The sequence below is a fragment of the Trematomus bernacchii genome, unplaced genomic scaffold (assembly GCF_902827165.1).
Source record: "Trematomus bernacchii unplaced genomic scaffold, fTreBer1.1, whole genome shotgun sequence".
Lineage (NCBI taxonomy): Eukaryota > Metazoa > Chordata > Actinopteri > Perciformes > Nototheniidae > Trematomus > Trematomus bernacchii.
Window position 1 is genome coordinate 4,593,508 of NW_022987641.1, and position 22,020 is coordinate 4,615,527.

General features: G+C 40.7%; 1 protein-coding gene across 1 annotated transcript in view; it reads right to left on the reverse strand.

The window, feature by feature from the left end:
• si:dkey-97m3.1 (fatty acyl-CoA reductase 1) overlaps window positions 1-22,020 on the reverse strand; it is a 43,986-nt gene continuing 21,966 nt past the window's right edge. The window contains exons 3-13 of the mRNA XM_034133466.1: window positions 15,702-15,877; window positions 10,051-10,230; window positions 8,839-9,016; window positions 6,663-6,707; window positions 6,456-6,574; window positions 5,112-5,141; window positions 4,794-4,861; window positions 2,124-2,295; window positions 1,909-2,038; window positions 996-1,123; window positions 1-858 (exon numbers count right to left, since the gene is read on the reverse strand). Coding sequence (XP_033989357.1) covers window positions 696-858; window positions 996-1,123; window positions 1,909-2,038; window positions 2,124-2,295; window positions 4,794-4,861; window positions 5,112-5,141; window positions 6,456-6,574; window positions 6,663-6,707; window positions 8,839-9,016; window positions 10,051-10,230; window positions 15,702-15,877 — 1,389 coding nt within the window. The 3' untranslated portion in view covers window positions 1-695. The remainder of the gene's footprint in view (window positions 859-995; window positions 1,124-1,908; window positions 2,039-2,123; window positions 2,296-4,793; window positions 4,862-5,111; window positions 5,142-6,455; window positions 6,575-6,662; window positions 6,708-8,838; window positions 9,017-10,050; window positions 10,231-15,701; window positions 15,878-22,020) is intronic.

A 22,020-nucleotide genomic window follows, 5' to 3' on the forward strand; every position in this document is an offset into this window, starting at 1 on the left:
TATATTTTTTGGTTTATTTAATGATACTGTTGTCTTGAACTGTAGAGTCGGAATTTAGATGTAATACTAGTCTCAGTTTAGAGACTTGAGATAGATAACCAGTTAGTTTTTAAGGTGTAATCTTAGAAAGGCAGTAGATACACATAATGTAAGATAGAGATCAAAATCACTTGCGTAGTAAAGAGAGGAATTGGATTTCCCCACAGTTAAACTGCAGAGAACCAAACAAATCTTAGAGAAATCCAGTGAAGCTCTGCCATATTTCAAGTATGAACAAATAATAATAAGGCAAGGCAATGAAGCTAGATTCAAGTGGATGGAAACAACGATATGGAAAAGAAAATGGACGGCACACACAAGGCTTATTGTTGCATATATAATTGGCGTTCACGTTGAGAAGGAAACTGTAGGAACAAGATGAATACTTTTTTGGACGGATTCTGGTGAGTGAACGGTGCAGGTACTGATGATAGATTTCCAAACGAGACAAATTATTCATGGCTAGTAGACCTCTTTTCTCTCCTTAGAGTGCTTCATACGACTGCAGCCTCCCACCTGTAGAGAGCCCCCAGCTGATCCACACACAAAGGAGGATTCAGAGTGTCCTTGACGGACGGTCAGAGTCTCAGATGTTGCATCCTGCTGACAGCTAAAGGCCAGGGCGGCCGTCTCTGCCTTGAAGAGGTGAGGAACACTCACTTGGTTATGGTGCTGGATGCGCGGAAGTAAGACAGGAACTTGAAACAGAGGCTGACCACAAAGTACCAGATGTTTCTGGCCATCTGGGAGCGGGCGATAAAAACTCTCCAGATGAAAACCACCAACAGGGTGTTGAAGGTGTAGCGGATGTTCCTCAGTCTGGGAAAGAGAGAGGAAAAATGTTGATGAAAAATGTCTAGATCTTATATTTATTTTGTTTCTGATGTTAGTGGCACACTTGTTATAACAGGCTTCTTGTCCTGTTTTATTTCTGTTGCATTGTCTTGTTGACTTACTTCCTCAGATGCTGCCTGGCAGCAGGAATGTCAGACATGTCTTCATTCAGGACGTACTTCTTGGTGCCGATGCAGTAATTCTCGATGTACTCAGGCCAGTTCAGCTGGCGCACATCAAAGTTAAATGTCTGCAAGATAGAATAGAAGTTTAGGAAGTCCCGAGACAAAGGCAAGACCAAAGATACTGTGTCATTTGTAATTGAACATTAAAATGAAATCCCACTATCCCTCACTAGATGGAGCAATAGACCCAATAATACCATTAAAATAAGAGCAGGTGGAATATTCCCTAAATGGCTTTTTCTCTTAATCATAATAGGGTTAAATAAATCATGCATACATCTATTTATAGGGGGCAAGAACATCATTTACTTGAAAGTAGCAAAACCACACTATAAAAATAGGTAAATAAAAGTTTAGCATTATCACTAAAAAAGTAAAACTTCTCTTTTGGACAATGGCCCAGAATTCTGTTTAGTTAAATCTATGTTATTCAATTCTTATGACTGAGGCATTAACCTATATGATATACACAATGTTGTATTGTGTCACTGTGGAGCCAGTTTTAACTACTTTATGTACACCTAGGTAGTTCTATCTATAGCAAGTATTCACGCTCTGCCTGAATACCTTAATTTGCAAAATAACTAGAAATGTAATACATTTTAAAGTACCATAATACCCTCTGAAATGTGGTAAAATATAAGTTTAGTAACTCATTTCCTTTCACTGTATCTCTTTCACTAAGTTGTAACCTGCATTCAATGGGTAGGAGGAGGTTAATAACAACTTCAGATGGCGTCAGATGAAGCAAATATACATATTCAGACTGGATCAAGCAATCTGGTTCCTCAATAAGCTCAGGAGGTACATATTTGGCTCAAAGTGGCAGTGTGTTTGTGGATAAGCGTACCCTCCTGTCCTCTGGGGTGAGCTGGCTCATCAGCATGCTCATGTTCTCCGAGTTCCACTCCCAGTCCTGACTGCTGAAGTACTCCAGCAGGCCGATGGCTTTGTGCAGACGGTTGAAGATGCGCATCATCCTGAATCATGAGAAGGGGTAAAATGTCACTACACACTTGAACTTCTCTTTAGATTTCAAGTATGACAGATTGTGGCGAGTCTTACTGCGGCTTCTGTCCAGAGAGGCGCAGCACGAAGTCGTAGATGAGGGCGGGGAACTTGTGGCTGACCAGGATCCAGTACTGGTTCATCAGGTAGTTGGAGGTGATGTTGGCGTTGGGCCGGCGGAAAGCCTGCTCCAGAGGGTTCCTCTTGAAGGACGACATCACGTGGTGCTCTGCAAAAGGTGAATTATTCAAATAAAAATACAGTATTTGTCTCAGACGGAATCTTTTGTACCATAAAAAAATACTTTTGACCTATTTCTTTAAAATCCAACTTTTTCTTAGTTTTTGTTCAATCCAAATGGCCAGGAAATATCCAAATAATCCAATACCGGACATGAATAATACATTGTGAAAGTTTTGCATGGGGGCATGTGATTCCTGTCGTCCATATTTGTTTGGATTAGGAAATAAAAGTTGCAATAATATTGTGCAGTGGTTAAAATATGTTTTTATCCAGATATTTATGGATTTTGTTTTAGCTTGAACGTAATGGTAATATTTGAGACGCAACAACTAGGGCGAGCAGTGATCCCCCCCCCCCCCCTCATCCACCTCCTCCCAGAATCCAGCAGCAGCCATCAAAAGAAACAGAAAGCAGCCATGTGACTTCAGACATTACATCACACACGGCACGCAAACTAGGCCTTGCACCGCTCGTTTCCATGGCAACAGATATGTAGTGGTTGCAGGGGCAGAGATGACCGTATCCGAGGTGACAGCCAGCTGTGGCCCGGCCCCTCGCCGCTAACCTTCAGCCACCCTTCAAGGTCTGGGAGAGTCACCACACAAAAAGGGCTAAAATTCGCACAATTCTCTGCAACAGGGAGCTACATCCTCCTTTATCCGTCACTCGTCATTTTAGATTAGCTTCATTTCTGATTCTCATTTTGGCCGGTGGGATTATAATTCACGTTTTTCTCTTTCATAACAGTGAGTTGCAGTGATGAGACCCAATCCCGCTACGAGCCATCAGGGAGCAATTTCCTCGGTGGAGCGAGCATGTTTGCTAATCTGAGAGGAAATGGGAAAGAGAGGGTCTGTTGTCATCGCGCCAGCCTGACATCCACAGCCCTCTAATTCTACTGTATCTGCTGTGCACGGTTTTTACTTTTCTGTACACAGGAAACACAGTTGTATGTGCTTAAATATATGTTTTATGTTGTGTTTTTCATGAATTGGGTTAATTTCATAATCATTTGAGTGATTCAAAATAATTGTATTGTAGTATTTGCAATATGTAGTGTCCTAACAATCCATGTCTGGGAAATTCAGTCAGATAAAACGATTTTTGTATTCATTACATATTGAACAAGTCCATGTGTCTACAGTCATAGACACTTTTCTTATGCAAGTATAATGTAATTTTTATGCAAGCTAGTATTATTTTGCCAATTTCAATAGTAAAGTAGAGCTAAAATTAGCATTTGCTGCATCAACATACATACATGCAAAACATGTTCATGTATTCACACAAACCCACCTTGACTCTAGGCCAAATTTCAGCGACAACTGTCCCTGCCAAAAGGTGGTGAAAGATTTGTAGACCGACAGCTGACAAAAATATAGCACTACTGGTTGCAGCTAAAAAAGTTAAATTGATATGAACCAAAACAGGTTCCTACCAATATGATGTTCCAAACATTGTTTCATGGCCAAATCATTGCTTTTCAAACATGCCTTTTACATTTTTGGGAAACAATTGAGCTCATTGATTGAAATTGCTAACTAGTTTTTCTCATAGCTTTCAAGAAAAGCTAATATATTGAGCACCTGCCAATATAAGAAAGGAAAACCCCTCTTAAATGTCCCACTGACCCATCTTCTGTGTGTTTCCAGCAGGGGGCAGACCCTCTCCACAGGAGCCCTGACTACAAACTACACGACTTAACCACTTCTCATTGCAGTTAAGTCACAAAGTATTGATTGGAGATGATGATGATGATGATGAATGGGACAACAATATTATGGGATGCCAGCAGGCTCAGACAAAACAGCTCTATAAATACCCGCCTGCAGCAACAGGTCTGTACTTCCTTTAAAGGAAACCTATCATGCTATATTTAAATGATATATTGTAGGGCCATACCTATATAAGGTATATTTATACGTTTCTGTTTTCAAAATACCAAACAGATCATGCATTTTAGCCATGCCTCATTTCGCTCTATGTGCTGTTTGCTGTCTACGGGTCTGATTCTGCTGACCACGCCCCCCTGCAGGAGAGGTGAGCCGTGCTCTGATCAGCTGCTGGGCTGTCAGAAGAGGGGGAGAAAAAGAGATCTCCGTCCTCCGTGTTTTATTATAGCCTATATAGAGTCGTTATTCATTTGTTTTAAAGTTCAATAAATAACAAAGAAGACCTTTGACCGAGCGGCAATGGCCGTGGCCCAACCCCACATTCCCCTGATAGGTGGAGAGTTGGCCCAATAGCCGTAGCGCCACTTTCCTGACGTCAGTAAAGTGTTCAAATCTGGATCAGTTTTTATCAGATCCGTTGCATCCCCTTTTTTAGAGATTTGGGTATGGAGGAAAAGAGAGAGGGTTGTGTTTTCTGACACTTGGTGAGTTCCCTGGAACACCGGGGACACATATTCATGTATAAAAGATGTACAAAAGTGCATTTTGCATGATAGGTCCCCTTTAAGAAAGACAACCTTATTGTACGTACCAATCTGTCCCCAGTGGAACGGGTTGATGCCGCCGGTGGTGCAGTTGTACACCAGAGCTGATTTAGGTCTGCAAAGTGGGAGAGAGGAAGGTCATAAAGAAGCCATTAAAACACATATTAGACTGTATTTCCTGCACTAAACAAGTAGTAAGCTATGATACTATATTGCTTTATAGGTGCCTTAAATTACAGTTAATTCTTGAGTATGTTACACAACACATGCAGAGCTGTGCCAAAAAGATACTGAATAAACATGTAGGCTGAGGGAAAGCTAGATTCATCTTTTCACATCATTTCCAATTTGGAGTAAATACTTAACTTTCATCGTTCTGTTTTTCTGTTTTCCTTCTGAAAATAAGTACAGGTTGTCAGGAACATAAACACTGGTATAATCACGTCACAGGCAGTAATGTTGATGCATTATGATATATGTTTTCTTTCATGAAATACATTTGTTTGAATGTAATTTAGGCATCCAGATGTTTTCAGCGTCATTGTAGCTATTATTTACCCTCCCCCACATTCCCCTAAAACCTTTAAACTGATCCTATTAAAAGACAAATCGTTCTTTCCTTTCCACCAACTTTCTAATTATTTTTCCCATCTCTGTCTAGTTGGCTAAATAATATGTAGGATCTTTAGCTGATTACTTCTTCAATATTCCCCCCCTCCCACCTAATCATTTATTAATATCAACCAAAATCGTTTTTTTTGTTCCAAATATGTCTGTTGTAGCCTGGAGGCAACATCATCCTCATCATATGTTGGTGCTGCAGCTCCTCTTTAAACACGCTGTAGTAAAGATAGCTAGTATGAGATTTTACACAGTTTGAACTCTTGGACTCACCACTACATTTCTTTAAAACGTTCTCACTTAATTTGATTGTTTCCAACTTAATAAAGATGTTACTTTAGGTGTAATGGCTTTCAAACCTAACCATTGTAGAGAACAGTGACAGCAGGATAATACATGCTCACAACTCTTCTACCAGTACATTTTATATTTTCGCTTTTATCCAGGTCATTTGACTGTGGCCATGATGGAACTAATAATCAAAAAGTATGTCACATTCTGATAAATAAGCTTTATGTATGCACATCCCATTTTTCATATAACACACATTTAACACAACATATATGTTATGTACATCATTAAATCAAATTAAAGACTGCTATCAGGTTACCTATTCTATTTATAAATATGTGCATGCATATGTGAGCAGTATAGTAAACAATAACTATCTGTCGCTATCCGTTGTTGTCTGGGTTATTGTTTTTGTTTATATACAGTATGTATATTGTGAACATGTATAGTGCTGTTAAAACCAATTTCCCCCTGGGGACAACACATCTAATCTAATCTAATCTAATCTAATCTAATCTAATCTAATCTAATCTAGCTGGAGTTTGCTAGATGTAACCAACTGACTTTTCTGTAGTACCACAATATTTAATTGAGATATTTTTACATATTTTGGCAAATATTGCACCGCATGATATTTGGGATATTGCACTAGTCCATATTGCGATTTTGATAACATTGCAATTAAAAAAGCAGCCCTGTAATTTAGTAATAAGCCTGTTGGACCTAAAAATGGTGAATCTGTCCTTTAATATGAGGACCCATAGCGTGTCAGATGATAGCACTGGGTGTGCACTAACCTGTGCACAGCGGTGTACCAGCCCGCAGCCAGTGTGAGGTTGATGACCATGTCCACGGGGACCAGGTCAGCCACCGCGTCGTTGTTAGCTCTCATGGTGCGCAGGATCCCCTTTCCAGCCTGATTACAGAACAGCACTTAGTCACAGAGCTCCAAAACATGTCTGTGTGTTTAAGCTTTGAGATTTAAGGGTAACCTTTTTACTTACAGCTATAAAGACTCCACTCGGCCCGTTGAAGTTGTCAATCCAACCCTGAGGTGTAAAGCAGAAAAACGTGTTAATGGGATGAAACAGAGCTTTGTCAGTCAGATTCATTATGTTACTAATGCTAGCTAACTAAGGCTAGGCAATAATTAAATGTGATGATTTATAGTCTTTCAATTTAATTATATTGTGGAGATTGATAATACCAAGGATATAATAATTCAATATTTTGTAATGCTTTTTGGGAAGTTTTAGCAATCACGTACAATGCCCTTAAGAACATTGAAGCATGGAAACACATCACAGTAGAGGCAGAAAATACAAATATGAACCTGGAAATGAGCAGAATAGGGCCCCTTTAACTGGACTAACTGACAAGCATCTCCCACCTTTAGGCTCCATCAGCCCAGAATGCAATTGCCTATACATAATCAGGACATCAGGACACTCAGCTCAGGACATAATTAATGGCGGGAGATAATGAGTTAAGGTCAAAATGGGACCAAATGTTGGTTATAGTTCAAATAATCTATTGAATTACAGAGAAACAAGTCATGCAATCATGATACAAAGTAACATATAATGGGATTAAGGATTTGGCTCTAACAGCATCACACATGTGGGTAAGTACATGTTCATGTGTGCTGTATCCACTGTTGAGGGTTATGTTACTTCCTGCTGTGGGAGAACAGGGGACGCCGTGATTGTCGACTTCAATTAGAGTGCATTAAAAATGGATGAAACCACTGGTTACAGACTGCAGCAACGTGGGGGCTGGAGAGGCATTGTGTGGGGGGGGGCCGAGGCTTGTCCTAAATCTAATAATATGCTCTGCTGCAGATAAAGAGCAGAGATGAACTGACCAGAGGTGTTTAGCTGCTCTACAATCTGCTTCATGCACAGATACATCTCTGACTTGATATTTTGCATCATACATGTTGGCTAAATGGAAGATGTTTGAGTCGAAAACTGAGAGAACTCGATGCATATTGTGGTTTTAAACCCAGCGTACATGAACACAAAAATATAAATAGATAGTCCCACCCCCCCTGCCTCACAGCGCCTACTGGCAGGAGCTGTCAAGGCGATTGCATGGCCGAGCGTGAATGAGGTTCTTTAAAGAGGCCCCGCCAGGCCGGGCTTACAACTGAAACTAAGCCAGGAACTGCCGTGCCAGTGCACACACACACACACACACACACACACAAACTCACCCACACACACACACATTTCACTAGTGCCAACAAGGGCTTTCACGTCTTATTTCTGGATTTTTCATTTTTGCAGCATCATCTTGAAATCCCTCAGAGTACCTTTGATTATTTCACGGTATACAACTAATATTTGTGATGTTTATTGTAGCATCTTTCCCTGTTTTGCCTCCCCCTCCTCACAGCTGTTAAACCTCTGCACTTAAGCACCAGCAAAGAAATACAAATTCTTGATTTCTTTTGTTGTAGAAAGTTGCATATACATCAGATATGTTGTCTTGAAAGAGGCCTTCATTTCGATTAAAAATTGAACTTAATATACTCTTAGTATATTCTTGTTGTTTATACCCAAAGTATTTAGTTATAGTATGTGAATTAACATATATTTTAGAGATATAAAAAAGTAACCTTGGGTGTTTAACACAAAACACTCTTAACTGAAACCACCAAAATGTCCCAGCTTAATGTAAAGGTTACAGGTGAAATAGCAGATTGCCTTTTTATTGACCTTTTGCAGACATAAAAAGGTGTTAACATCAGTTTTGTAAATGCAGATGTCAGAGATGTTGTGACGCCTGCATTACCGGCAGCTTAAAATTATGCTGCAACGTTCAACTTTCTAAGTCCTCTGGCCTTTGCATGAACTTTTCTGTACTTCTAAACTTCCCACCCTCAATGTGACATTCAGTGTCAGCCGTTCTCCCATTTCAGCCCCCCTCACCCCCCCCCAGCAGCTGTTTGAGCAGACTGAAGCCGGTGAGGTTGAATCCTGCTGGTCCTCAGCCAAGATATTAACCAATTTGCTTTAATCCTTGGCCATTTAAGATAAAACCCCCATGGGAGCAGCATTGATCTGTGCAGGATAACGTCGACCAATATCTTATTTCCATTCGTTTACTGTCACAGGAGGAGCATGGGATCAAGGAACCAGTCACTCAAACTTTTATCACAGACACGGAAATACTCACAGGGACAGGCTCCTGCCAGCTGGCCCCCACTATGGAGGGTCTGATGATGGCGATGTTGAGCTTGTCCTGCTCCTGCTGCACCACACACTCCGCCAGGGCTTTGGTGTAGGTGTACGTGTTGGGCCGGTCCCCGATGAGCCGCGGCGTGATGTCCCGCACGATGCTGTCATCCATCCACCTGAAGACACACAGAAGAGTCAGAGGAACGTTCCTCTACACTGTGCCATACTGTGGTATTATTGTATTCTATGTTGATCATTGACTGATATCTGCATCACATTACATTTAGCTGTCATCCAAAGTGATAATGGCATTCAACCATATAGGAACAAACTCAAAACAACAGGAACCCTGCAGGTACATTAGCTTTCATAAGCCAGAATAAGTGCTACTGCATTGGCTTCCCTTAGGACAAACCCATCTTAAGTGTTATGTTCGGGAAAAGGTTTTCTTTTTCAAGGTGCAGTCGAAACAGGTGGGTTTTTGGTCTTTGTCGGAAGATGTGTAGACTTTCTGCCATCCTGATAGTCAATGTGGAGCTTGTTCCACCAGTTTTGTATTATTATTATTTACAGCATAAGGCGTGTGTAGGAAAATCCAAATGAGCATGGTATTATGAATCAATCAATCAAGTCATTGATACAGTAGCCCTCTTGATACTAACGTTTAAAACAGATGCATGGAAGCCCTGAGAGCAAGACCTTTTTTTTTCCTTCTGGTGAACCCTTATCTAAGTCAGTGTTTTCTTTTTCTTTGAAAGAATCATTTTTGCTTCATTATTCCAAGTGAATTTAGGCCTATGCTCACTATAATATAAAGTCATTTCCATTAAGTTCACAAGGCTTAGACTGGATATCAATCATGATACTGATGGAAACCTGAGTGGCATTGAGTAATGAAATGTCTAGAATCATAGTTCTGATCTTCTTTGGTCATGTTTAGCCATTTCATTTATTCAGAAATGTCCTGACCTAATAAGGAAATCAGGAAAATACTGAAGTAAACCTGAATTTTAAATAATAAAACACGTATAAGTAATTGGGGGAATTAGTGGATAAAAGCTTTCAGGCGGGGCAGAAACCCCACTTAACATCTTTTAGGTATATTAATGGTTTTCAGAAACAGTGTGTTCATCATATCCCATAGGGTATGAATGAAACTGAAATAGAATTGATTCCACATCCTCGGGGCACCAGCCCTTCCTCTACTCACTCGAGAGAGTCGATGAGTTTCTTGGGCTCGACGGGTGGCGGGTAGATGACCTCGTCGATGTGCTTGCGGTTGCAGTTTGCATAGGCGGTGGAGATGTGAACGAAGGCCTCGAGGTGCTGCATCTGCTTGGCCAGGCTGAGGAGCTGCTGGGTGGCGATCACATTCAGCTGCAGGGCGTGTCTGCGGGAGAGATACACATCATCAAATAGTGTGTGTCTGTGTGGGAGGGGGTGCAAATCAGTGTGTGAGGGGGAGTGAAAGGTTTGTGTGTGCTTATGTGTGTCAGGAAAATGAGATAAAAGGTGTGTGTGTGTGTATTTGCCCGACTGCTAATATCTCTGTTTGAGCGTTTGCATGCAAGCACACTTGTGTTTGCTGACTACTGAGTGTTTTCCATTCAAATGAGAATTTGCAGACTTTTAGGAATTCACTGAACATGATCATAAGCAGAGAGGGAGGAAGACGAGTAAAAAAACAAGATGAGGGAAATATCTGCTCTCCGTATTATTGTGTTGGTATCATCATTATTTTGACTGAACACAGATTCCAGCACATTTGGCTCTCATTTAGCCGTGAGCACTTAAACAAACACTTGATGTAAAGTACAGCAGTAATTAACTTTCATAAATCTAATTCCTACATCAGAATAGAAGTCTGTTCCTCTTCTGCTTTTAAAGTACAATGTTTAAAGTTGATTTTGAGCTATGGATATAACTGACCAATCAATTCTGCCGCATCAGTGGGGGCGATCCACGCCGTCAAACCAAGCGTTACTAATTTCCCCATAAACTGCATGAACAAATGACCACGGCATTACACATTGTGAAGAATACGGAGGGAGCAGAAACAACGACATAGCAGAGACGTGTGGGAGGTAGATAGAGAACATGGCTTAATTATGTGAGGGAATAACCTGTAGATCATTTTCTCTTAACGAATAATCACCAGGTCCAGACATTTCTGAAAATTGTGATTAACACGAAAGATGATTCATCCATTATAAGATATGTTGTTGGTTTATATAAAGTAGAAAGAGAGAGTACTGTCTTTGGTGAAGTAGAAAAGCAGACAAGTCACATGAGTCACAAAACTAAAAACAGAGAACATCTACAAAACAGAAGCATATACAAAATAAATATAGACACTAAAGACTAAGACCAGGCTACAAAAGTTAATGCCATGAACATGTATAGCTAGTATATACCTGTACACATCTATTAACTATACAGTAATCTACTATCTGTTGATCTACTGATAGTTGTTTATGCAACAGTTAAATAAACAGTTTAGTGGATAAGAAGAAGCACATTTAGCCAGCTATTGTCCTGACAACAATTCTGATTAAAGGAGCACAATTATTTCCTAAAAAAATAGTTTCTATTTCTGATTTTATCCAGACTCTTGCATGTTTAACACTCTGATGGCAACACACAGCAACAGATCCAGCGTTCAGACTAAATTCTCCCCCAAGGCGACAGTAAGAAAACCGAGGGTCAGTTGAAACAGACGCTGTGAGATAGAGTGCTCCTCTGGCTGTGTGGGTGGTGCGACAGGAAGAGTGAGGATGGAGAGAGTGTGGGGGGGGGGGGGGGGCGGAGAGTCCACCAGCATGAATCAGATGTGGTCAGGTGGTGCCATCTCGTCAGCGACAGTACAGATAAATAAAAAAGGGAAGTGTTGACATTCATATGGAGGGTGGTGTCGGTTATTAGAGCAGCTCTGTGTGTGTGGGCGTGTCCTCCTCCCACCACCTTCTGAGACTTGATGATGGATGTCACACAGACAGGAAGTGATGAATGCACCGCTGTGTCTGATTCACTACCTCATCACTTCAAAAGTATAAATATGACTTGATACATCTTTGCACTTATTTTGGTAGTTTTTGCCATCATTCCATATAGTGCTCAGATCAAATACTGAGATCTGGGAACATTACTGCAACAGGTTGTAAAATAAAAGCTAGGAAATATTTTACAAAAAAGTACGTGCTGCTACTTTACAAGCCTTGGTTTTATTCAGAAATGTCCCATCTTTGAAATATTCTTGAAATAAACAGGAGGGTTTTTCCACTTCAGGCCAATAAAGCATAATCAAAATGTCAATCTTAAAATATACAAGTGGATTAGTCATGGTTCCTGTATGAGTCACCAAGATAAATCTGCTTTTTTAAATACCACATTGAAGATTACTTAATACCTATTTGAATGATTATATTCTCCAAAGCATGAAAGCGTAGGGACGTTATGGCCTACAATTATACATTATAGTATCATATTTCCATCAGTACTTCTCTGCAATAATTCCTAATTTTCCCAATAAATCTGGCTAAATAAGAGGTTTATTTAACTATATTTACTTTAGTTTGCATAAGATGGTCATATATTTAACATTCTCACGTTTCTGGGTGACGGACATGGCTTCAGAGAAGATGGCATGATGTAAGACTCAGACTAACTTTTGATAATTAGGTCTGACCTTTCTTCAAAAGTAGGTTGTGTTTCCGACTCTTGGTGAGTACAATGGTATTATAAACAGAAATAAATGATGGCCACAGCTAGCAAAATAACATCCACGTTCTGAGAAACAGGAATCATCCTTTAAACACGGATAAAGTCTGGAGTCTGCAACCTTTATCAGAGGAGTCTGATAACACACCCTGGCACATGAGTAATGACTCTGAGAGATGACTAAGATGGAAAGGATGAGAGAGAAATGGGAGTGAAAGCTAGATAAAAAGGGGTCAAAAAACAAAAAAGGGTGAAGGCCACTCAGAGGGAAGGTTGAAGCTGAAGAGGAAGAGATGAGACAGAAAGTGGAAGCAGATCAATATAAAGCTGTGAGGGAGCAGTGCAGCAGCTCCACCCTCACCGAGCACTGACTCCATCCTAATGTGTGTCCTGCCTCCAAACACACACGGAGAGCATGAATAGCTTGTGTTTGTGGGTGTTTCCTATTTGTGTTGTTGTCAGTTGTTACAATTATAAAACCTGATGAACTTAATTGTAGCTTTGATGACAACAGGTTGAGCAACAAGCGCTGAGGGCAGAACCGAGTATAGCTTTATATGTAATGTCCTGTGCTACCCTGGGACTTAAAGGTCCCCTATTATACTGATTTTCATCAATATATTATAAGTCTCAGATATATACAAAACATGTCTCTGAAGTGTTTGGCTCCAAATACCAAACAGATCATTGTAGCATCCCATAATCCCCTCTGTTTCAGCCCTGTTTCAAAAGTGCTGATTCCCTGTCTGTTACTTTAGATGAAAATAAGGAGCCACTCCCCACGCCCCTCTGAGAGATATTTGGTTAAAAAGAACACAATGGTGCTCTAGGAGGAGATTCAGGTGATAAGGTGGGGGGGGGGGGGGGGGGGGGGGGGGGGGGGGGGGTTACCTTGGTTGGTTATTGGCTAATGGTTACACAAGCCAAAAAAATCGTCATGACATCATAAAGTTGCCAAAATCTGATCAGCTCATTTTCAGACAGTTTTTGATATAAATGGATCAGGACAAAAAGTGAGCGGATCTTTTTTTCTGAAACTTTCAGAATCTCTTTACACAGAGGGTTAGTGTTTATGTATAAAAGACATGAAAAAGAGGATTTTGCATAATAGGTGACTTTTAAGTGTGTTTTTAGTTATCGGAGATACTTAGACTTTATGTAAAGCATCTCGAAAAGTGCTCCATTGATACAAATATATTATTATTATCATCATCTTTCACAGGCAGTAATTATGTATTGAGTCCAACATCCACCTTCCACTTTTTGGGATTTTTTGAAAGTTCATGAGCGGAATAAAAGGCAAAGTCTTCTTCAATTAACTTTGTTTAGCTTTCCCTTAAATGTATAAAAGAAAGTACCAGCTACTTATTACCTGCTTATTTGGAAATAGCTGGATAGAAATTATTCTATAATATTGAGGTAGTTTACAAGGTGAATTTGAGGTAAATGCTAGGGATAAATGCTAGGGACATTTTAAATGTTTTACTTGCTATTCATCCCCTACAATGAGCTATCTACCTGCGATTTAATTTGCCAATGTATGATAATGCATGCATTTTGATTTCAAAACCATAGATGGAAAATATTTCCCAGACTTGGTCAAATGCATTATGAATTATGAACAAGACCATTTCTACAAGTGAGTTTTGGATCAGGCTGCTTGGCTTCATTTGAATGAACAACTTGTTAGTTTCAATTTGTTTAAACTAGAGGTTTTGGTCAGAGATGGTCTTAACAGAATGAAACCCTGAGGGCAGTAGGATGGAGCAGCGCTGGTTACATGACACAAACTTACTGGACCAAACAGCTGTATCATCATCGCATCATCCACAGAAGGAAAGGATATAACTAGGCCAACATTACATATGCAGTAATGCACTGTCCTGACCAGGATCCAATCACAGCGCAGGAGCCTGAGGCAGCAGCAGAGTGACGACACACCGTCCACTACATGTACCGGGTGGGAAGTCATCACTGGGTTCACCCCGTGTATAGATTAGAATGAACAAGTTGAAGTTCTTTTCACAAACTACAGGTTTGTATCTAAAAATAATCTGCCATCACACCTATTAGTATCACAGAATTGTCACTACATCCTACGTGTCTCATTCTTATCGTCTAAATTCAATATATTCTGGGTTTATCACACTTTTCTTGCACAGTGTTGCCCTCTCAAAAAAGAAGAAACCATTTACTGTTTGACAGATCTCTCTCTGAACTGTAGGTGACTTCATGTTTTTACGGTTGATTTCTCCACATACTCATCCCTATTTCCTCTTTGATTTACATTGAGCAACAGTGCAGCCTGTTCAGTGAGCTGCAGATTCTCTGGAGGAGCCATGTCTCTTGACAGGAACAGGAAGTGCCCGTTACCCAACAATAAGGATGTTGCAAATGTTTGTCGGTAAATGATTTGGTTCAGATAAATCAGGGGGGTCAAACATACGGCTCGCGGGATGACTTTGCAAAGTGTAAAAATGACAGAAAAGATATTGACTGAAATGTTCATTTTGTATAAATGTTATACATTTACAAGACAGGGGGATAACTTAACCTTCTTCCTTAATAGTTCATACTGTAGTTTTTATGGTGAGGTGGTCAGGATTACTTGAAAGATGTGGAAATTAATTTTAAATATATTTCTAGATCTTGACAAGATGTTTTGATAAATAAAATAAAAGACTATATGGTTCAGTTCCAGATACCAGTGACTAAATGTTTGTAGCCTTTTCAGATACACTGTGATCTCTAAGGTGCAATGCACATGTCTAAATGATAAATTGAGGCATTCTTTTTTGAAATTGCACTATAGGACATTTTAGGTTTTTCATAATGTTTTGTAAAAAATATAGATAATTAAATATATAAAAGCTTTTCAGAATGTACCTTTTTGCCCTAAAACAAAGGGAACAATTTAGACTTGTCGTTATTAATAGGTTATTACGCAATGATTTTACTGGTCCAGACCACTTGAGATCACATTTGGCTGTATGTGGCCCCTGCACTTAAATGAGTTTGACACCCCTGAGATTAGAAGTAGAATCAGTGATGGGACACAGGGTATGTTTGTGTGTTTGTATGAAGGAGTGATGGTGAATGTGATGATTTGTGTTGATGCATTAAATCTGGAGGTGTGGTCCTCACTTGAGCGGCTCGTCGAAGCGGATGGTGGCGGCGCAGTGGAAGACCACGTTGATGCAGGCGGAGAGCCTCTCCACGTCCTCGGGGCTGATGGCCAGGCCTGGCTGCGTCAGCTCGCTGCTGATGGGGATGATCTTCTGGTGGAAGTCAGGGTTGACCTCACGCACTCGGTCAAAAAGCTGCCCGACAGAAAACACAGAAAGAAAAGGATGAGATCAAAATCTTACATCAGCATTGGCAAATAAATAAATAGTGTGACAAACTTAAATGCCGCTTATTATTATTCCCATATTACACAAGGGCCTGAGAGCACATCAACTATGAAAGCTGCCTGAAGCGTCGACAGCTAAACACTAAAATATCATGACAAGCGATGCAAATGATGTCATATCAGCAGCAAATGTGTTGCTTTGCATAAAATCCCTCAGGTAAAAATCACGTTTCACCACCAGATTTGTTTCTGATCCGATGTGTCTGTCCTGTTTTGATTTATGAAAAGCATAAACATATGCGTCATCAAACAAAGGTATCAGTCAACAGTGATCCACAGTGTTTCAGGCTTCTGCTCCTCCACACTGACAGTGTTTTATAACTGGTGGTAGCGATAAAATGATCTGTCAAACTACAGAAAAGTGAGAGTCGGAATTACAAATCCTCTTTTAAATAAAAGCAAAACTGTTCTTACAGAAATAACTGCTTTCATTTTTACATTTTGTACAATTTTTAAACATATTTGGTCATTATTTGACATTTAATTGACTACAATTAATCTAGTGAGACTGAGTAAGGATGGAAATGATTGTTAGTTGGAGTCATACATTACTACTTAATAGTATAACAGATCGAGAAATGTAGTAAATCTAGTAGTGCCATAAAGCAGTCCAGCTTATAGAGGCCAAATCATCCAAAGAAATTAGAGCCATCACTGTGTAAACAGTATGGCAAAATCTCACCATTTATTTGACCTCCATCCCTATACATTTCTACCAAAAATACACCAAACAAACAAAAAAAGACTCCCTTGAATAAATGACTGAACACTCGCCCCTCTGTTCAGTGAAATCGGAGGGGGAAATTAAACTCTTATATGCGAGATGTGGGCTGCAAGGAATGATTACTTTTCCTGTTAAGTCTGCTCGTTTTATCTGATGGAAAGTCCAGAACTGAAAGATACTCAATTCAGAATAATCTTTCATCTGAAATTGTCACACCAAAGAGTTTCAGCATATGCAAATGATTCCTCCTTTAGGGCAAACTGCTTGACTGATGAAGACAAGTGTGTGAGCAAATCATGCACTACATCACCTTGTTCAACCCTATACTGTATATGAAGCCTCTCTTACGTGTATTATTCCACCTTTTACACTGCTGACGACATTCCAACATGGAGGGGGAATAAGTCATCTAGATTTACCAGCTCATGTCTCACACAAGCCTCACCGCCTGACACCCTGCAGACACTAAAGCACTGCACCCTCATCCCTACAGGACTGTTATCACTGTGTAATACAGGGAGACACTGAGCAGAGGCGGCAGAGAAAGTCAGCTAGATGTCAAATTGGGTCATGCATTTCTTTGTGCAGTTCCTTTCCAGTGTAAGAGATGACGACAGATAGTAAGAAATGGGTGAATAAGAGTGGGGGTTGGCATCAACGTGTATGCTCCCCCCTTTATAAGATTGCAGCTCTGTATGTCAGCTGTCCTCTTTCTGAGGAGGACAGATGTTGAGTTAAACAGCTTCAAACAGCTGTTTATATTCATGTTCTGCATCCCCATCAATCTCCTGCTTCGTGACGCTGTTACCCCACGCAGCCCATATTAGGCGTCCTGATGTACAGTATGTAATGTCATAACCCAGAACTATTCCCAACTGGGGGAGGGGGGTGAATGCAATATCTTCTGCACAATATGTAGCACAGCTATCATTATGTAATCTAAGAATAATACTCTCCCTCTGCTCAAGGCTAACAGCTGACAGGAACAGACCCACATTCTGTAAAGATTGGCCGGAGAAGAACATAATCAAAGTGTAGCTTTCAAAAATATACCAAATTGTTGTGTCTTTTACGGCACAAAATGTTCCCTGGTTACTGTATGATTCACAGATCTGTTGAGGTCATACAAGGGCCTCAGTTCAACTTCCTCTTGAGGGTGTGTCGCTTGGCAACGAAAACAAACCAACCAGATATTGCCAGCGGTTCATCACCCACAAACCCTTGTGGTTTGAATGACGAGGAAGTCTTGATACAAACCTTAACAGCTTTAATTGCGCTGATTGTTATGTACCATAAGAGTTCAATGTGACAATTACAACACAACTGAAATGCATTTTGGGGATCGGCCAGGTTGATGTGCATCTATCGCTGTCAAATGCTGCGCTTTCATAGAGAAAAGATTCAAGTCCTCACGTGTGACTCGTTCATGAAGTTTGCAAAAACCCAAACCAGAGGAAGCAAAAAGAATAACTTTCCCCAAGATGAGAAGAGTTGGTTTGACTGAGGAGGAAATCTTAGCGGCAATTTATTGTGCTTTCTTTATTTAATTGAAAACTACTTAGTTATTATTTTAATGCCTGAGAACACCAAGAGTATCTGGCAAAACCTTGATCTTATATTTGCAAATGTACACTAATGTAGATAAACATTAAAGTCTAAATCTCATTTCTAGCTAAACAGGAACCTGTACAATGCTATCTCTTAATGTACTGTTCTAACTGTAATTAAACACTAAGTGCACACTGTTGCTCCATGACACACTACCCGACTAAAATAGTAGCACGAGTGTCTAACAGCTGAGTAAACTCAACAAAAATAGATAATTGTGTAATACAAGTCACCTTATACAAAAGCCCAGAAGGGAGCAAGTGCATCAGGGTCAGAGAGGCGAATGAGGCTGTCCAATGTGGGCTATAGAGCGCTCTTTGTCATGGATGCAAGCACAGAATGGCATTGTGGGATTGTTTTGTAAAAGGCTCTTTTCTTGTGCCAGCCTTCCATCGCTCGCATTTACCATCCCACCCTCCTCCGAGACGGCCTTGTACAGGAAAACAATGGTCCACCAGTTCACATTTCCTCCACTCTCTGCAGGGACGTGTGGTGATGTTTTCCCTCTCAGTGCAACCACAAGTGATTTGGTAGTACATCTTGTGGTCAGTTTAACAAAGTCATGGCCTCGGACAAGCACAGATAAAGGTCATAAATAAAGTCAACTCTGTGAACGACTTTCCTCTGTTTGAGATGAAGTGGTGGCTTGTACATGTGGCCGCCATTTGTCATTTCTCCGCGCTGGACACTGCCACTTTTTCTTCAATAAATATTCCATCAAGAGTGCTTGAAGCAGCCGCTCTGTGGACTTTCACAGAAACCCAACACTAATGGCTCTTTGCTTTCAGCACAGCAACCCGAGATGCCATTCACACAGCCTCTCTTCTCACTAACTGCCCTTTAACTGGGCTCCACTCCTCACAGACCCCTTCATGCAGACCTTTCCCCTGGAGCAAGTGGCTATAGGAGGGAGAAAGAGCAAGAAAAGAGGCACAAAAGTTCTGAGGAAAGCGTTGATTTTTTGTCCATGGAGTATGTAAGCAAAATGTCAACCTAGAGTCAATTTTGAGAGGGTCTGGGTGTATGAGGGGGGTCACAAAGGAAGTAGAGCTAATGATGGCCATGCTATTCACACTTGCAGAGGTGTGGTATAAATACTTGATGGATTGAATGTCACAGCAGCAGCCTTATGACACTAACTATTATTGTCAAAAAAAAAAAAAGACAAGATTTCCTAGTTTGGACTGAATATCTTTGAATTTTTAAAAGGCTGGTTAAGAAAAATAAGACATTTGACGACATTACTTTAGTTTAAATTATATTGTGATAGGTTTTTACATTTATTAACCAAATTCTAATCTAGAAAATGATCTGCAGTTTAATCACTAATAAAAGATATTGATATTTGCAAAGTGTATCAGGACTCTGAACTGTGTCTGCAACCCTTTTTAGATGTTGTAGGCCAACAAAACATACTAACTAGTTCAGGTGTAATACTGTCTTTAAGCAGGGGGAACAAATCAGTATCTTGACCAACAAACAACAACTCAGGTCCATATGTTATCAAGCACACACAAACAGTTTCTGGGACAATATTTTAGGTACTTGAGTTAAAAAACCACCAACACTGTCAATGCACTTCTTTGTGTTCCTTGTAACATCTGTACATGTCTTAAAAGTGGCTGCTGTTTGCGTCACTGTTTGTCATTTTCCTGCCGAGGAGCCGGATGCTGCTAATCGAAGACAAACAGGACGTACATGTTACTGTAGCAAGAGAAGATCTGCTGAAGTGTGTCAGACAGAAGCGATTAACTGCTGCACCCTCAGCGGTGACCTTCATTTCCTGACATGCACTGTTTAAATTAGTCAAATGGGAAGTGAGCAGGAAAAATTGTTTTTCTAAAAGTTAATAACAGTATCTCCTCCAGCACTGTGGATAATTAGGCAAAAAAAGCCACTGTATAGTGAAGAAAGCCTAGATTAAATCTCAGAACCCAGCAAGGTTTTGTCTTTCTCTTCTGCAGAAATGACAAGGCTGCATACTACAAGACAAAAGACCAAGTCTAGGGAGAGGAAGACATGCAAGGAGTCTCTTGAGAGGCTGTAGAGAAGGACAGACATGGCTAACCCCTGGGGCTGTCAGCGTATTATGGAGAAAAAGTGTTCAGATTCTCTTCCTTCCATCCCTGTACCTGTGTCCCAGTGGCATAAAACCAGATTTAACCAGCCGCCTCTGCACATTTTTCAACATAGGTTCTAAAACCTTCGGTGAGAGGATGGAAACTCTGCCTGCTGTTTTGGAAACATTGATTTCACACTAATTGGGCTTTAAAATGCTGATTCGTGCATTGTGATGCTCCGGGATGCTGAGGAAATGCTGATGAAAGAAGGAGCAAAAGGTAAACTAAGGCTCATAATTAGATTTGCATGAGGGACCAAATGTTCTGGTTTATCTGGAGTTAAGTACCGTCTAGGAATAGTGTTATATTTCTAGTGCTCCACTTAATAGACACAAGGCCTAATACCTCTTCATTCAGCTGTTCAGCCCTGAATCTCACAGCTTCTTAAGAGCTTAGGGACCTGATCAAGCATCACAACAAACTAATGAAAGTGGAGGACTTCCAACGCTCAAAAGATCAATGTGAGCAGAGTTAGAAGGTTTCTGGGCTTGGTGTTCAGTATGCTGGTGGCATCACATTCCAGTTTTTCAGACAGTGACCTCATGCTGAGCCAAGGAGACTCTTACTGCCCTCCAAGATCAAACTGACAGAAATACAACTTTATGAGAGTCTATGGTGGGGGCTGCAGGCTTTTGTGTCCTGATTAAATACCACAAGGAATGGAAGGGAGCATGGACTGAATGGTGAATCAGCTTATCTGCCTACAATGCCAAGAAAGCAAGCTTGAGTGGTTTAAAAAAGAATCTGAAGTCTGAAGTCATCAGAGAGAAGTCAAGTCTCAAGACTTCAAGGTCCCCAATGATAAGACAATAAATCAAACAGCAAAGACATACTTTTCAATGCAGTGGCCTAATGACTAAATATCTTTTAGTAACATGTCATCTCAGAGAGCTTTGTGCCACAGATATCTGTGGAGCCATATGGAGGAGGGGAGAGAGAGAGCGGCTGGCAGACTCTCCACATGCTGTGAGAGCACTGAGCTGTGCTGAATCTGTCCCCTAAAGAACTGAGTCTTCACTAGGCATGTGTCCTCTCGCTTAATGACTTCACCGGCGACATTAAATGTGCTAATTTGTTTCATAAACTGGATTTAATTTGGGGCCTAATTATACGCAAAAGCATTGGTTCCCCGCTGCCCCTGTGTCTGGGGAGGTGGTTGCAGGATTATTAGTTGCCTCTCAGTCTGCCTGCCTGGTGCATTGCATGCCGACGGAGCACAGAAACGCAGCGAACGCCTCGCAATGTGCCATCCTGGCACTCTCCTCAGAGTCAGGACCAATCATCTCGCTTGTTTTCATCCCTAAAAGTGACTCTTTCTACAGAGCTTGCTTCCTGCCAAACAGTGACTTGAGGATTTAGATTATAAAGCCTGAATGATTGCATGATGGGAGGCAGAGGAGCATGTTGATAAATGGTCTGCTCTTACTTCATGTTGTGGACTTGGTGGTGCCAGGTGTGCCTGATGGATGTATAAGAACTGGATACAGTGTGGTAGGCGGGGCCCGTCCATTACTATGAAAGTTGCTAAGTGGCGCATGAAGGTGAAATTACCCGACTAATAGTAGCATAATAGTGCCAAGCCGGGTGGAGAGCCACATT